The sequence below is a fragment of the Sminthopsis crassicaudata genome, chromosome 2, assembly GCF_048593235.1.
Source record: "Sminthopsis crassicaudata isolate SCR6 chromosome 2, ASM4859323v1, whole genome shotgun sequence".
NCBI classification, from domain to species: Eukaryota; Metazoa; Chordata; class Mammalia; order Dasyuromorphia; family Dasyuridae; genus Sminthopsis; species Sminthopsis crassicaudata.
The window spans coordinates 60,125,262-60,142,038 of NC_133618.1; the positions used below are offsets into that span (position 1 = coordinate 60,125,262).

Here is a 16,777-nt window from a genome sequence, read left to right on the forward strand (position 1 = left end):
TATAAAGCTGCCCTAATCTTCCTGACTGTTAGTATCTCCTCTCTCACAACTCATATATATTTTTTAATATGTCATGTGTATACCTATGCATGGTGGATTCCCTATTAGAATAGAAGCACTTGGAGAGTAGGGATTGTTTTAACTTTTATTAGCCTAATTCTTGGCACATGATAAGCAGTTAATAAATGCAATAATGATGGACTCATTTCCTGTCTTGTCATTCCTCTCCAATAAATCTACCACATGGTATGGGTCAGATCATGCCATTCCCCTGCTTAAGCATTTTTAGTGGCTCATACTGCCTCAAAGCAGTGAAAGTTCCTTTCACTTAAAGCTTTTTGCAGTTTGGCTCTAACCTATCAACTATTCATAACTTTGCCTTTCCCAAACTGCTTAGAGCAGTTGTGGCCTTTGTACAAAGGCTTCTCTCTGGTGTCACCATCTAGCTCTCTTCCATAATCTGGCCTTCCCTTCTTCCAGTAGAACAGAAGCTTTCTTAGAACAGAGATGGTTTGGTTTTATCTTTGTGTTTCCAGAACCTAGCACAGTACCTGGAATTTAGCATTCAATTCAGAATTCAAAGGAAAGTTTACTGTTATAAAAATATATATTTTTTAAAATGGGGCCAAAATTTCTAAGACTGGAAAATTTTCAGGAAAACATTATGAAGCATTTCTTTTTCCATATCATCCACCCACATCTTAGGTACAAAGAGAAGTAGAAATAAGAATTTACTGGGAATTTATATATAATATTACATGTCTTTTTGATTTATTTGCTTGTCAGTCATAAAAATGGTATATGTTTGGGCTAATTTCAAATGCTAGTCATCTAATACATTTTAAATACACATCTATCTTATTTATGTAACTTTTTTTTTGTCAAGGCAAGGCAATTGGGGTTGACTTGCCCAGGATCACAAAGCTAGTAAATATCAGATGTCCGAGGAAATGTATTTTTGTTAAACTTATAAAAATGAAATTTAAATGTAACAGAAGAAATCAATTTTCATGTAAATTGAGAATTTTTTTTGTAAAATAAATTTTCATTCTTTGTATAGCTTGTAAAAGTAAATTTTCATGTGTAGAATTTTCATAAAAATAGTTACAAATGAATCTGACAAAATACAAAGAGGTAACAAAACTATTCTCTCAGAAGCTAAGCACTAAACATTCCTGGTACAAATTAACAAACAGAATAATATAAATGGTTCTGAATGAGTCCTGAAAGATGATCTTGTTCAATTCCCTCAATCACAAAAGATGAAATAGAAGCCAAAAGACAGAAGATGACTCGCCCATGGTCTGTGAGGCAGTAAGCAGTAGAGGTCCCTTGAGTCCAAAGCTTTTTCTCTTTTTACACCATAGGGCTTTCTCCCCTCAAAGTATCTTCAAAAAAACAAAATTAATAGCACCAAGTAACATTGTTGCCCAAAAGTTCCATTCTGGCTTAAAGACATTTTAAGCAGAGGTAACTTTTTCAAATAACTAAAGTAGATAGTAAAGCCACCAATCTTAGAGAAGACACAATATGTGGCAGACAAAGATTTTTACTGACAAAGACAAATAGCAATGAGATAAAGTACTAGTTTTCATATAATACCTTAAATTTGTATAGTTTTGTTCAGTATATCATGCATTCAGGTTCAGAATTTAATTAAATTCAAAATAGGAGTAAAAATAACCTCCCCCCCAACATAAATCACCAATAATTCTTTGATGCATCATCCAACAAACATTTCAAACCCACCCTGGGAGTTTGGGGTAAAGTACTAACCAGTTACTGCCAGCAGCTGTGAAACTCTCACCTCCATTTCCTCCCTATGAGACCGGTCTCTATCTTCAAATTCACGTGTCCTCCTCCGAGCCTCTTCAAAGGCTTGCTGGGCCAACGCATCCTCCTGCTGTCAGAAAAAGGAATGAAATGAGGAGTCTTCCTACCAATGAATGGTAAACATTAAAAATTTTAAGGACAGTCACCACTCCTTTCAATACACAAAATGAAAAACTGCTCTTCTAAAATGCCAGTGCTTATATAAATTAAGTTTTTACTATTTTTATGTTTCTACATAATTGGCAGCATGTCAGGAGTGTACTCAGGAGATCTAGGTACAAATACTGTTTCAGATAATTACTATTTGTACAATCATGTAACCTTTTGTCTTCATAAAATGTAAATAATAATCTTGTTACTTCATGGGGCTACCATTTATTCAGTCCAACTCTCTTGTTGATCAGATCTTGTTGATCTTGTCTCACATTTCCAACTGACTACATCTCAAGCTAGATGTCTGGTAGACATGTTAAACTCAATATGTCTAACACTGAACTCATTATCTTTTCTCTTTTCCCCATTTCCAAATACTTCTGCTATTACTGTTAGGGGAACCACCATCCTCCCAGATGTCATCATCAGCCCCTTACTCTTTCTTCTCCCAACATCGATCTGTTGTTGCCAAGGCCTATTAATTTTACCTTCACTACATTTCTTGCATATGATTGCTTCTCTCCCCTGATACCATCATCATTCCATTGCAGGCTCTCCTAACTGCACAACTGAACTATTGTTAACAGCCTACTAATTGGGCTCCCTTCCTTAAATGTTTCCTTACTTCAGTCCAACCACTATTCAGCAATCAAAATGATCTTCCTAAAAGGAGAATCTGATCATGTAACACATGTAACATGATCTGATCATGTTACCACCTCCATTTAATAAAAAACTCCAGTGGCTCCCTAATATTTCTAAAATCCTTTAAAGCACTCTGTAATTTGGACCTTTCTTATTTTTGCAATCTTTTTACAGCCCCCCCCCCATATAATCTAACAACCAGTAATACTGTTCATTTTGCTGTTTTGTTTTTGTTTTTGTTTTGTTTTTTTTTTTTAATTAAAGCTTTTTATTTACAAAACATATGCACAGGTAATTTTTCAACACTGACCCTTGAAAAACCTTCTGTTCCAAATTTTCCCCTCCTTTTCCCTCCCCTCTCCCTTAGATGGCAGGTAGTTCAATATATGTTAAATCCAATATATGTATACATATTTATACAGTTATCTTGCTGCACAAGAAAAATCAGATTAAGAAGGAAAAAAAAACCTGAGAAAGAAAACAAAATATCTTGCTGGTTCTTAAACAAGATATCTTCTAAGTCTATGTATTTTCTTTTTTTTCCTTAAAATTTTTTTTCCCCCTAATGATATATGACAATCTTTAACATTCAATTTAACAAAATTTTGAGTTCCAAATTTTTTCCCTTCATCTTCCTCCCCTTTCCTGAAATGGTAAGCAATTTGACATAGATTATATATAGACAATTTTAAACACATTTCCATATTAGTCATGTTGTGAAAGAAGAAACAGGACAAAAGGAAAGAAAAAAACAAAATTAAGTGAAAATAGTGTGCTTCCATCTGCATTCAGACTCCATCCTGTTCTTTCTCTAGATGTGGAAATCATTTTTCAACATGAATCCTTTGGAATTGTCTGGAATCATTGTATTATGGAGAAAAACTAGCTATTAGTGTGTACAGTGTACTCCCAGTTATGCTAATTTCACTTTACATCAGTTCAAGTCTTTCTTGGTTTTTCTGAACTCTGCTCATCCTTTCTTACAACACAACAGTACCCCATTACATATATGCCATAGCTTGCTCGTTCATTCATTGCCCAGGTCAACCCCTCAATTTCCAATTTTTTGCCACCACAGAATGAGCTGCTGAAAATAATTTTGTACATATAGGTCATTTCCCTTTTTTAATGATCTCTTTGGGATATAAGTTTATGCATTTTCTTTGATATTATCATAGTTTCCTGTAGTCTTTCTTCCCTGCTCCTCCTAGAAAAGCATTTCACACAATAAATAGTATTTTTTTTAGGCAAAGAAAATGAAAAAAAATATATCAGTCAAACCAATGCATTGACTAAGGCCGAGAGCAAATGCAATGTCACAACACTTGGGGAGGGATAGAAATATCTCCTCATCTATTCTATTGAGTTATGCTTGTTTTTGAATAATTTTTCTTTATGATTCACTTCTGTTTTTTTGTTTTTGATTGTGCCTTCCATTTTCATTCCCATAGTCTTTGGATGTATTGTCTTCTTGGCTTTACTGACTTCACTCTGTATCAGTTCACACAAATCTTCTTCCAATTTGTCATTTCTTACAAATGCAAAGTCACAGAATACTGTATTCATGTCATAATTTGTTCAGTTACTTCCTAACTGGTGGGCATCTATTGTTTCCAATTATTTTGCCATCACAAAAAGTGCACTTATAAATCTTTTGCTGTCTAGAACACTTTTTCTTATCATGGTCCCCCTTTTGTGCTTTAGTAATGGAAACAAACAGCATATGGACATTTTAGTCACTTTAGGTGCATAATTCCAAATGTTCTTCCTGATTCACCAACAAAATATTAGTGTGCCTATCTTCTCTAACACCACTATTTCCATCTTTTGTTATCTTTGCCAATTTGCAAAGTATGAAATTATGTTAATTTTCACTTCTAAAGATTTAGAGTATTCTTTCATGTGGTATTTAATAGTTTGCAATTCTTTATTTGAGAATTCTTTGTTCATATTCTTTGACCATTTATCTATTGCGAAATGGCTTTTGGTTTCATATATCTGTTACTTGTTTATATATATCTTGGGTACCAAATCAAATTTTTTTTTGTAGTTAACCATTTCTCTTCTAGGTCTATTAATTCTTTTTGTTCAGCAGCTTTTTAGTTTCATATAACTGAAGTTATCTATCTAATCTTTTATAACTGCTTCTATTCCTAGTTTGATTAAGAATGTATTTCCTAGCCATAGTTGTGAGAGCTGCTTCTTTTCTGATTTTTAAAATGTATGATCTTTAATAATAAGGTCATATATTTATATAGAATCTATAGTAAAATATCTATAAGCCGAATTTCTCAAGTCTCTGCATTTTTACAGATTGTCTCTCATATCTGGAATTATTTCACTTGTCACCTGTGCTACATGTGGCTGTTTTGAAGTCTTAGCTAAAATTCCACCTATGCAAGAGGCTGATCCTTATATATTTTAATGTTAATGCCTCCCCCCCCTCTAAGATTTTTCTTCAGTATATCTTGTATCTGTCTTGTTTGAACAGTTTTTGTCTCCTCCATGCATTTATCCCCCTGACTAGCATAAAGCAGGTGATAATTGCTTTTTGGCTTGTAATGAGGAATGGAGCCTTAGGAATTTTAAATAATTATATACCCAGATTTTCTTATAACTTCAAATTTTAAGGACTCACCTTTGAAATCAAAGAATTATATGAGAAAACAAAAGAATATGCTGGCCACATAATAGAAATGGCAGATTAATGTCAGACAAGGCTGTGTGCTCCATTAGTATCTTTGCAACATCAACAATAAGTGATAATGGACTCAGCATATGACAAATTTTTGGGAGGGCACAGACATAAATCATACAATATGGGCAGGCATGGATGGTTTTAATCTACATGGTTTGAGGGCCCACTGATTCACATCTAGTACAGCTCAATATAGAGTAAAACTTGGAAGTACTCTGAGCTGTGCTTAGGCTCTAAAGATCAATGAAATACTTTTCCTCTTTGATTTAGTTATTATGTGCATGAGGGTATAAGAACTTCTTTAGGGAAGGCATTCTTTCCATCTAAATTTTGCTATCTCCTGATCCTTACCATGGCTGGGACAAAACAGTTATACCATAAATGTTTATATTGCATAATTAGTGGCTTTGGGTTATTATCTTAATTTATCTGATCATTCTTGTTTGATTCTTAAGTGTCATCCCCCTAAGGAATGACATAAATGGTGTTTTTCCTATAGCTACATAAAGTGTTATATCTTCATGACTAACAAATCACAAAGAACAGTTATTGTGTATTCTTTTTGAAAGTATGAAGATGTGTTTAATTATTCTTGTGAAAATAGTAGCTAGAAAGATAAAACTTTAAGGAATTCAGCATTAACTTTTAAAAATTAATTTTATATTTTGATAGGAAATTTCTCACATGGAGAATAGTATTGAGGCAGATGCAGAAGACATAAAAATATTAAATTAAGCCCATTTTAATTTTTATGTTCCTTTTAAGATTACAAAGCAAATATGCAGAGTCAGACTAAACCTAAGGTCTGAAAACCTTCAATGTTTATTTAATTTTTAAAAAATATTTTATCTGTTTTAATCAACATCTGCCTTCTCCCATTCCCACTTGAATCCTTCATCTCCAAAATAGAAAAGGGGAAAAGATTACAAATATGTATAGTCAATTAAAACAAATTTCCATTGTTCATGTTCCCATCTTGCCTCTCTACTCCCCAAATGGTTTCATTCTATATTATGAATCTTGTTTATCAGAAGGTATTAAGTTTTACCTTTAATTAGTCTTCTGAAAATCTGTTAGTCATTAAGAGTTTGGTATAACAGTATTCCATCAAATTTACATATCATAATATATCAGATTTCTATCCCTTGCTACCTTAAAAAGTTATAAATATTTTTGTACGTCTTTTGAGTTTATTCTGCCCAGAACTCTCCCTTAATCTACTATTTCTCTAATTCCTCCTTCCCTCTTCTCCTTTTCCCCTCTTCTATCCCTGTTTAGTGAAAGGTATTTCTGTATTAAAGTGTGTGTGAACACGTGTCTGTATATGTGTGTTCTTCCTTATTTTGATCAATTCAGATGAAAGTAAAAGCCTTCCATGATTATACCACTGACCATGGCAGAAGTCAAACATCACCACACATTTGTACAATGTTTTAGGATTTTACAAAGCAATATTATAACTACTCACATTTACATACTACTCCTAAGTTTATAAAGTGCTATCCTTATAATGATTTTATGAAGAGAGAAGGGCAAATATTTTGTCTATTTTACAGATAAGGAAATTAAACTGAGGTTCAGAGTGTAGAGAATCACAGATCGTGGGGGAACTCTGGGTGAGATATAAGACCCTTCAGCCCAGAGGAAACCTGCTGACAATGTCTGATTTGGCTCCCCATCTCCCCTTGGAGTGTCTCATGTTTCCTGAGAAGTCAAGGAGGGCATGACTACCTAGGTTCTACTTGAAGCAAGGGATACTTACAGTAAAGAGGCACTTACATATCAATAGCGGGGTGCTTATAGTTAGTACTTGTGCAGTGTGATGTGATGATAAATGGTTCTATAGTTGTCACTTGCTCAGTGTGCTATGGTGATATAATTTGTATTATGGTATTTAGAGGACCTGAAATTAATGGAGTCCATCTTTGACTACCCTCATGGGTCTTCTGCTTCATCACTCCTCCACTAAGATCAAGGACTTGGGCTGGCCCCAAGATACTCCAGAGAGCTGGTCCAGATGGTATATTTGGGCACCCCAGTGTGGGGGCTCTAAAAACCATAGTATATTTTGGCACTCCAATTTGGGGGCTCTAGGAAGCACACTACATCAAAGAGATATTAATAAACTTGTACACAGTCACAGTCAGCATCTATATCAGTACAACAATTCAAATCTGGGCATCTATAAGTAAAGTGTTCTTTCCCATTATACTATTATGCTGAGACCGAAGTCATAAGAGCAAAATTTAAAATAAACAAAATGACAATAATGACCAACTTATTGCTGAGTCTGAAATGACCCTACCTGGGCTCGTTCTTCATCAAATTCCAAGCAACCCATGCCATCTAGTCTCTGTAGATCAATCCAGCCTTTCCAGATGACACAAACGCCATTTAGAATCATTGGAGCCTTTAAATATACCTGAAACACAGTTTAACAGAAATCACCAATGAAAACAGATAAAATCTACCACATATTTAAAGATCAAAGGAGTTTAACAGAAAACCTCCACTTTTCTTAGGGATGGAGTGGGGGGAAGATAACAAACAAATCTATAAAAGCTGTGAAATGGTATATAACCTCAGTTTCTTGACCAATTTTTAACCTGGATTAATTCTATCAACATCTTCTCTTGGTTACAACTTCAACAGTTATTCAATATTAAATAACACATAAGAGTAAGATTATAGTTAAATGGTATTTATTGCCAAACATTAAACAACTTGTGGCTATTCTACATCTATGTTACAGATACATCAGTCAAAATCCTTTGAATTAGATTTATATCAAACTATTTGTAAAGTGTTTCTTTATCACTATTATTAGTACTTTATTCCTCTGCAAATTATCTTATATTTAACTTGTTCTATACTCTGTTCTATATTCATATTCTATATCTGTTAATGGAAAATAGTTTGCTTGAGGGGCCGAGACTGTTTTTCATTTCTATCAATTCTCTTTTATATCTAACATGGTGTCTCTCAATTTAATCAGTTTTTAGATTTTTCCAAGACAATTTTAAAGCCTTTTGTATTTAATGCTAAAAATTAGGACAGAAATAAAGAAAAATTTAATCAAGAATTTAGTAGTTTAGATAAAATCACAGCGAACAAAATTTAGTATAATCTCTTATAAAAGGGTAAAATATAAACAGATAAGATCAATTCTTCAGAACCCTAAGAATTGAGCTTTTTTCCTTTACTTCAATTTTTGGGAGGGAAGACAAAAAAATACAGTGATATTCAATATTTAGTAGACAGTCAAAATAAAAACAGCTCTCAGAAAATGTTGCAGGATTGGTACAGATATTTTAGCACAACTAGACACACCTAGTACTACTTAAGTCTTTTATACCTCATTGTATTACTGAAGCAAACTGTAGGCTCTGCTTATATTCTAGCAGAGTCCAAATAAGTTAGAACTACTAAATACCAATACTGTGGACAAACTGTATGTCTAACTGACCATGCCTAGTCAGTCATGGAAATATCTGTTTCATTACCAGATTGGCCACCAGAGGATGAATGTTTTCTGTTTTTTAGCTGTAGCACATTATTAGATATGTAAAAATGAGAAACAACACTTACCTCTCTTTGTGCTGGTTCCTTTCCACTTAAACATTGCCAGTGGCAGAAAAGGTGCTTAAAATATCTATCTACTATTACTGTAAAATGGGAACTAAAATTTAGAATGATTATTCTGAAATCAATAAACAGGCTCCCTAGATTATATGTAAAAAGGCATAAGTCTGATCAGTTTTAAGGAAATCATCAACAAAGACTGAAATGAAAAACATTTACTAGTGATCTTAGAAAATTTTCAGTTTTCTATACATTTGAATGACATTAAGATTTAATTGTTTTTTTCTTGAGAAGATACAGTAACCTTTCTCTCTTAACAGATAAGTATTGAATCCCTTCAAAAAGCCAGGTTTTGGACAGATGTCAAGCTGGTAACTTGAAGCCTTCTCAACTTAGTTCAGACTGTCAGAGATTGCGCTCCACTAAGAGAATCTTTAAGAATCTATGAGTTGGGGCAGTAGCACAGTGAATAGAAAGCACAGACCATGGAGTCAGGAGGAATTCAATTCAAACCTGAACCCAGACACTTAACTAGCTATATAACCCTGGACAAGTCACTTAACCCCCAACTGCCTCCAAACAAATAAACAAAAATCTTATAGTTGTCTTTAAGTCCAAATTTCATCATCATAATGATGAAATTTGGACTCAAAGTGTCTCAGATTTATTTTTTTTTGTTATAGTGAGGACATTCTATTCATTTATAGTATGATGAATCAACATCTATATTATTCTCCTGAGCCAGTTTATTTCAATTACATATTTAAAATATTGTCAAGGCTTTTCTATATTCTTCATTTCTTTGTTTCTTATGGCACAATAATGCTCCATAGCACTCATGTATTGTGGTTTATTTGGTCATTTCCTAGTTGAAAGACATCTACTTTGTTTCCTGTTCTTTACTGTTATAAAAAGTGAGACTATAACTATTTTGGTGTTTATGAGCTCTTCCTTTTTTATTATTTACTCCCTTGGAGTACATTACTTGCAATAGGATTTGAGTCAAATTGTTAGGATAATTCCAAATTGCTTTTCACAATGATTAGTCCGATTCCCAGCCCTATCAGCAGTGCAGTGTGCCAGTCTTTCTACAACCCCTCCAATCTCATTCCTAATTTGCTAGATGTGAAGTACTGTTTTAATTTGATTTTTATTATTATTGGTAATAATTTGGAGCTATCTTTCCTATTGATTGTTAATCATTTGCAAGTCTTCTTTAGTGAACTACTTATTGCTATCATTTGACCACTTATTGACTAGAGAATGTGTCTTTATCCTGTATGTTTTTACTAATCCCTATAAACATCTTGGATATCAGGCCTTTTCTGAGATATTGACTACAAAGATGTTTTTCCAAATTATAACATCTTTGATATTCCAACAATATTTTAGTTGCTTTAATTTGTTCACACAAAAATGGTTTTTTAATGTCATGTAACTGAAGTTTTCTAAATCGCTTTTTGTGATCTCTAATTCCTTTACCCTTTTTGGGTAAGAATCCTTCTTTTGTTTAGCTGAAAAAAGGACATGATCTGATTCTCTTCTATTTTTGCTACAATATGATCTTTAATATTCACGCTGCACATTCCCATGAAGTTTTTTGAGGTATATAGTGTAAGAAGTTGGACTAAACCTAATTTCTGCCAGACAAGAAAAAAATTCATTTAGTGCTTACTATTTATGTGCCCCATACTAAGTACTAGAGGATACCATTAAGCAAGATAAACACTGTCCTCAAATAGTTTCCATTCTCATAAAAGAAGACAACACATAAAGATATATATCTATATCTATATATCTATCTATATATATCTATATATCTGGAAAGTTGGGGACATACTTTAGAAACAGATGAAAATGACTGTACATGCACAAATGATATCAGATTGCTTACTGTCTCAGGGAGGCAAGAAGGGAAAAAGGAAGAAAAGGTAGAATATGAAAGTCAAAAAAAATTTTTAAATGCTTAAAAATTTGTTTTTATCATATAATTGGGGTTAAAATATAGTAACACTAAAAAAAGAGAAATACATGAGAAATAGATTTTTAAAAATTTCAACTACCTAAATTTAAAAAGGTTTTATGTGAACAAAACCAATGCTGTTAAGATTACAGAGGAAAAAAATTTGCATTAAATAGTTCATAGACATGGTGTGGAAATGTAGGGGGCTTTGGAAGGGAGTTGGAAGAAGGAGGCAAGTTACAGTGTCAAAAAATGCACAAATCAACATCCTGTAGATACAGCTACGAATGCAACCAATCAGTTAATCAATAAACATTTATTAAGCATCTGCTATGTTCTAAGACAGGAAAAAAGCAGTCCTTATATCTTAAAGGAACTTAAAATCTATTCTTCTGGAAGCTTTCTGAAATTATACATATAAAAAGTCACTATATAATTTATAACATTTAACTAAGAGATCCCACTGCAAAGTATCTGTGCCATTGAGATTAAAGACAGAAGAAAGACCCCACCTATATAAAAATATTGAATGGTGCATTTTTTTTTTTTTTTGGCAGCAACAAAGAAACACAAGCCTGAAATCAAAGTAGGTAATGATTGAGGAATAGTTAAATAAGCTGTAGTATATAAATGTAACAGAATATGATCCCATTGCTATAATATGTTAATAAAACTGGAAACTACAAATATGAGGAATTCAGAGAAATTAAGATTTATGTGAACTGATACCAAAGACATCAAAATTATTAAAACAACATATAAAATAACCATAATTATATCAATGAAAACATTAAATGAAGTTTAATGCAGAGCAACTATAATGGCTCAAATTAGGCATGCAGAAGAACTAAGAAAATACTTCCCTTTTATAAAGTGGTGAGGAACTATTACTGGTGAATAATGTTGCAAACACTGGAAGACAGGGCACTGATTAGTTTTGCTTAGCTATTTTTCTTTGTTACAAGGGAGAGTTACTTTGTGTGTTGAGGTAGTACCAGTGGTAAAATCTGAAAATTACTGTGCTAAAACAAGAGGTATTAATAAAACTTATTTTAAGAAAAAAAGGGGGGGCTACAAATAAATAAACAATGAAGAGTAACTGGTAGAGATATTAACTCACCAAACATTACTATTGAGTTGTTCTCTAAACACTTAACATTACTTGCTTTGTTACCACTTTATTACATGTGCATTATTAAAAGTTTTTTCTTTGATCAGGTTTTTGCAGTTCCTCTTTATAATGACTTACTAACTTCAGAAAATATAAAAATACCTGGTTAAATACACATAAACTTAGATAACTTTCTTCATTTACCTATACCAAATTATAATCTTTGTTTTGTACAAATTCTAGTGCTCTCTCAAGGAAAACCTGGATTTCATTCATTACTTTATGTAACTGTGTAACTGAGAACAACATTTCAGGCATAAACTAACAACCATGACACAAAGACAAAGATCTAGGGATGCCATCTCCTCCCTTCTTGTACAGGTTGGGAAAAGAGAATTTCAAAAGTTGTGCCTGGCCCAGAATCACCAGGTTAGTCAGAAGAAAAGCTGGAATTTGATCCCAGCTCCTTTATCTCCAAATCCAATTACCTTTCCAGCCTCAACACTACCAGCTTCATTGATTTCAGATGGCTTTTGACATAGGAGTTTTCATACAGTTTACTATTAAGGTTAAATTAATATTAAATTTTAGTGGTAAAAGGTGATAATTATAAATAGAAAAATTACACACAAAATTCTAGGAAATAAATTGTGTTAAACTGGTGCTAATCATTTGTATATTTATATATCATTTATATATGATATATTTATCATATTCCTTTTTCCTTATGATACAAAATTACTTTTCCTGTCAAAAGACTCCATAACCCTTATCAATACAATGTCCTTATTTCATTGGAAAAAAATAAGACTTTATTTCTTCTCCCATTTAACTAAGGGAAATCATTTGCAGTTAAAGCTAAAACCGTTTAACCACATATTTCCTTCTGTTCAGATAAGTGGTAGTTCCCTCCTCTACCATTCTAAGCAAAAAAAAAAAAAAAAAAAAAACAAAAAAAAAAACAGAAAAAACCTTAAAATATGTGTGTGTTTATGATGTTCAATTTTGTCCAACATTTTGATGACCCCTTCATACATCCACATACATGCAACCTTAGTATCTGCTGACCAGGCTTCTATCTTAACTTCATCTTCTATCCCACAAAAAACGTCATCCTCAATACCTCATACAAATATAACCAAGAATTGTCTATCTATTCTCATTCAGACGACCTCGGACCGTTCTCTTTTCATAAGGGAAACCAAAGCTCAATAGCAGCAGGATGCCTACACACTGGTGGCTGCAACGGTGGATCTAATTCTCTAGTAGTACTCAGGACTACTTCATACTGATGGTTACTAATGTTCTGACACCCCACCAACACTTTTGAGCTTGACGTCCCACCTTGCTTTCAGCTTGGGCCCCACTGGTATGTCTACCCAGAACTCAGAGTTAGTTCTATAGTACAAAGAGGTACTGATGGTGGGCTTAAGTGAAGAAACTTGATTAGAATTCATGTTTCTTTACTACCCAGTGAACTCCTTAAGTTCAACCATATGATTTTTTAAAAAATTACTTTTATATCTGTTAGTATCCAAGAATGACAAAAATGGTTTTCAGGTGGTCCCAGTATGGTGACTGGAGGAATAGACATGAACACAAAAAGGGGATCATGATTCCACTACTCTGGGAAGTTTCTTTCATTAATCCATGAAATCACAATCTAGATGATGATTTAGCCATAGTCAAAGGGAGACGCTAGAGGAACAAGAAGGCTAAGTGACTGTGTCCAGAGTAAAACAGTCACTATACAGGGAGGGGGCCAGCATAATTGGCTCCAGCTCTTCTGATTCTAAGCCTATCTCTCTCCACAATGGTAATGAATGAATGCAGTCCTGTGGAGTTCTTCAGAGAAAATTCTTGGTACCTTTATGTATTCTTGAAAACAACTCCTCTTAAGTAATTGAGTTAGAGACCTATTGTCTCTTGATGGTTTGGCATTTTTTCTTGTAATTTCTTAATTTTATTTAAAGCTAACAAAGATTTATTTTTCACTGAAATACAAATATATTTCATTTGAGAGTTTGGAAAGAAGCAGTTTATTAGATTATGTATTCATTCCATTGTTTTTCAAGAACAATTAAGTATTTTAATTACAATTCTGTCCATAAGGTAAGGGTTTCAACTTGTAAAGATTTTTCAACTAGCTCAGCACCACATAAAAACAAAAACAACTATCTAATTTTTTAATTGATTATTTTATTGCCAAGGAATATGTTTTTTAAAGCACAGTAGGAAATCAAAGAAACATGGATAGTCATTTAACAAAATGTGTGTTTTCTTGACTCTGCCTTCAGGAAATAACTGCCACCATCACTGATATGTCTTTCAGAGAATGCTTTGCACCTGGCAGTCCTTCAAGGCTTCAAGTGAAATAAACTGAATATACCCTTTCAAATTTGTGAAGCACTTCTCATTCATGATCTCATTTGATCCTCAAAGACTACTGGGAGACAAAATATAATAAAGATGATAATTCACAGTTTAGGAAGGAAGAAACAACTGAGGTTAAGAGAAGTTCCTTCTAGTGATACAGCTGTTAAGTTTCATAAATCAGGTTTTGAACCCTGGACTTTCTTCTGACTAATAGCTAAGAGAAGGAAGGGACCACAGAAATCATCTATTTTGACTGCACCATTTAATAGGTAAGGACACTGAGGTCCAAAGGGGGGAAAGTCAAAGTTACAAAGGTAAGGAAGTGGTCAAGCTCAGATCTTCTTTCTACTGCCCAGACTACATCCTGTTGCTTCACATTCAACCCACTACTCCAGGCTTCCACTCAAAACACAGTACAAGTTGTGTTATCTGTAGCTCTACCATTATCAGTGAGCATTGCTAAAGTAAATTTTACTCTAGATTATACAAACGCTGCCTTGTCAATTTCATGTTTGTAGAACACATCATTTTTGTAGCCAAGAGTGTATTTTAAAAATGAAAAATATATTTTTCAAATAAAGTTCATTTTTTATGCAGATTCTTCCCTAATATATACCCACATGCATATCTATAGCCAAAAGCCTCCGGCTAAAACCCAATAAAGTTCATTAACATTATGACCACATAAGAAAGTAAAACAAATGAGTGGAAAAAGAATCCAAAAGAGAACCTTAGAGGAAGCAACTTAAAAATTACCTTTTATAAACTGAAATTAATCCAGATGCAAAGTTACTTAAGTTCAGCTGGTTGAATATTAATTGGTTCAATATTAGAATTTTAATAAATCATTTAACAACTACTTATGGAACCCTACCACATGTGTAATATTGTATAAGATACAATGAAAAGTTTAAGAAATAGTCATTGCCCCTTAAAATCTGACTATGAATAGGGAAGCAGCAGCATAGAATGTCCGAGCTGGAAGTGGCTGGAGGAACTGTTGAGTTAAAATCCTACAATTAACTGATGAGAAAACTGAAACTCAAACAAGGGTCAAAAATCTTGTTCAATGTCATAGAACTAGTTAATGACAAAGTCAGAAATAGAAACTAAAAACCCAAAGTTCAATGTTCTTTCCATTACACTATCTGTGACAGTTTTTCTTTATGTTTACAAATGTTAGCACTTCTATGACTTGGTTACAGGAAGTTAATTTACTATTTATTCAGCAATATCTATATGCAAGGTATAGTGAATGGGAAGGCAAGGATAAATACTTCTTGATCTCAAAAATCTATTAAAGGAAATAGAACCACATAAAACTCAAATACAAGGCACAATATGACAAGTTTCAGGCAGTGAGAAGGAGCAGTGGATAGAGAGCTGAGCCTGGAGCCAAAAGACTTGAGTTCAGATTTGACTTCAGATACTTACTAGCTAGTGACCTGGACAAATCATTTAACCTTGTTTGCCACAAACCCTATTTCCCAATGAAAAATAGCAACAACATGACAATTTTTATAAATATGGAATTAAAGTGTTATATTTTACTTAGGAGGATAGTGAGTCTATAATTTTGAAGGTAGTAAATGTGCAGTGATTATGAGACATGTAAGGATGGTAGAAAAATAGGATAGTTATACAACTATGACTTGGTCAGGGCTAAAGATAGGGATTTGGAAGTCATTAGTAGAAAGTCCTGTTGAGAATAGATAAGTTTTCTGTGGTTGAGTATAGAGAGAAAAGAACAGAGAGGTGAAACAAAGTATTGGAAGTGAGAGAGAAGAAGAAAGGGTTAGTAAAGAAGACAAAGAATACTGAGAAAAATACAAGGAAAACCAAGAAGCAGAATAATCAGCTATTGCAAATGCCAAAATGAGGTCAAGTAATATTCACTTAACTGTTGGTCACATCCAAGTCTTTGTGACTCAGTTTGGGTTTTCTCGGCAGAAATACTGGAGAAGTTTGCCCTTTACTCCTCCAGCTCATTTTGCAGATGAAGAAACTTACAAAACAGGGTTAAATGACTTACCCAGAGTTACACAGCTGATAAGTGTCTCAGACCACATTTGAATCAGGTTTTCCTGATTCTAGGACTGATGCTCTACCCACAGTGCCACTAAGCTGCCCAAGTAATATAAGGACACAGAAAGAGCAATTTATCAAGTAAGATCATGACTGATATTTAAGAAAATAGTTTCTGAAGAATGGAAGGTAGAAACTAGATTATGATGAGCTTAAAAGACGTAGAATTTTTTTTTTTTTTTTTTTAAACAAAGAGAGAGGTCACAGATTCTAAGAATTTGGCAGAAAAAGGTAAGAATAGATAGTAGATAAAAGCCAAGTAGGTCCAAAAATGCTTTTCAAGAAGGGATTTTATTGTTGTTCTTTAGTCTTTTGTAATCATGTTCGACTC

General features: G+C 33.3%; 1 protein-coding gene across 14 annotated transcripts in view; it reads right to left on the minus strand.

The window, feature by feature from the left end:
- The window catches only part of CBFB (core-binding factor subunit beta), an 83,788-nt gene that overhangs the window by 31,868 nt on the left and 35,143 nt on the right, over positions 1 to 16,777 (minus strand). For 5 of the 14 annotated variants that reach the window (XM_074286523.1, XM_074286512.1, XM_074286517.1 and 2 more), the window contains exons 4-5: positions 7,635 to 7,751; positions 1,777 to 1,903 (exon numbers count right to left, since the gene is read on the minus strand). In XM_074286523.1, coding sequence (XP_074142624.1) covers positions 1,777 to 1,903; positions 7,635 to 7,751 — 244 coding nt within the window. Of the gene's footprint in view, positions 1 to 136; positions 1,389 to 1,776; positions 1,904 to 7,634; positions 7,752 to 16,777 lie in introns of those variants that run through there. The other 9 variants (XM_074286525.1, XM_074286513.1, XM_074286519.1 and 6 more) reach the window with 5 other exon arrangements.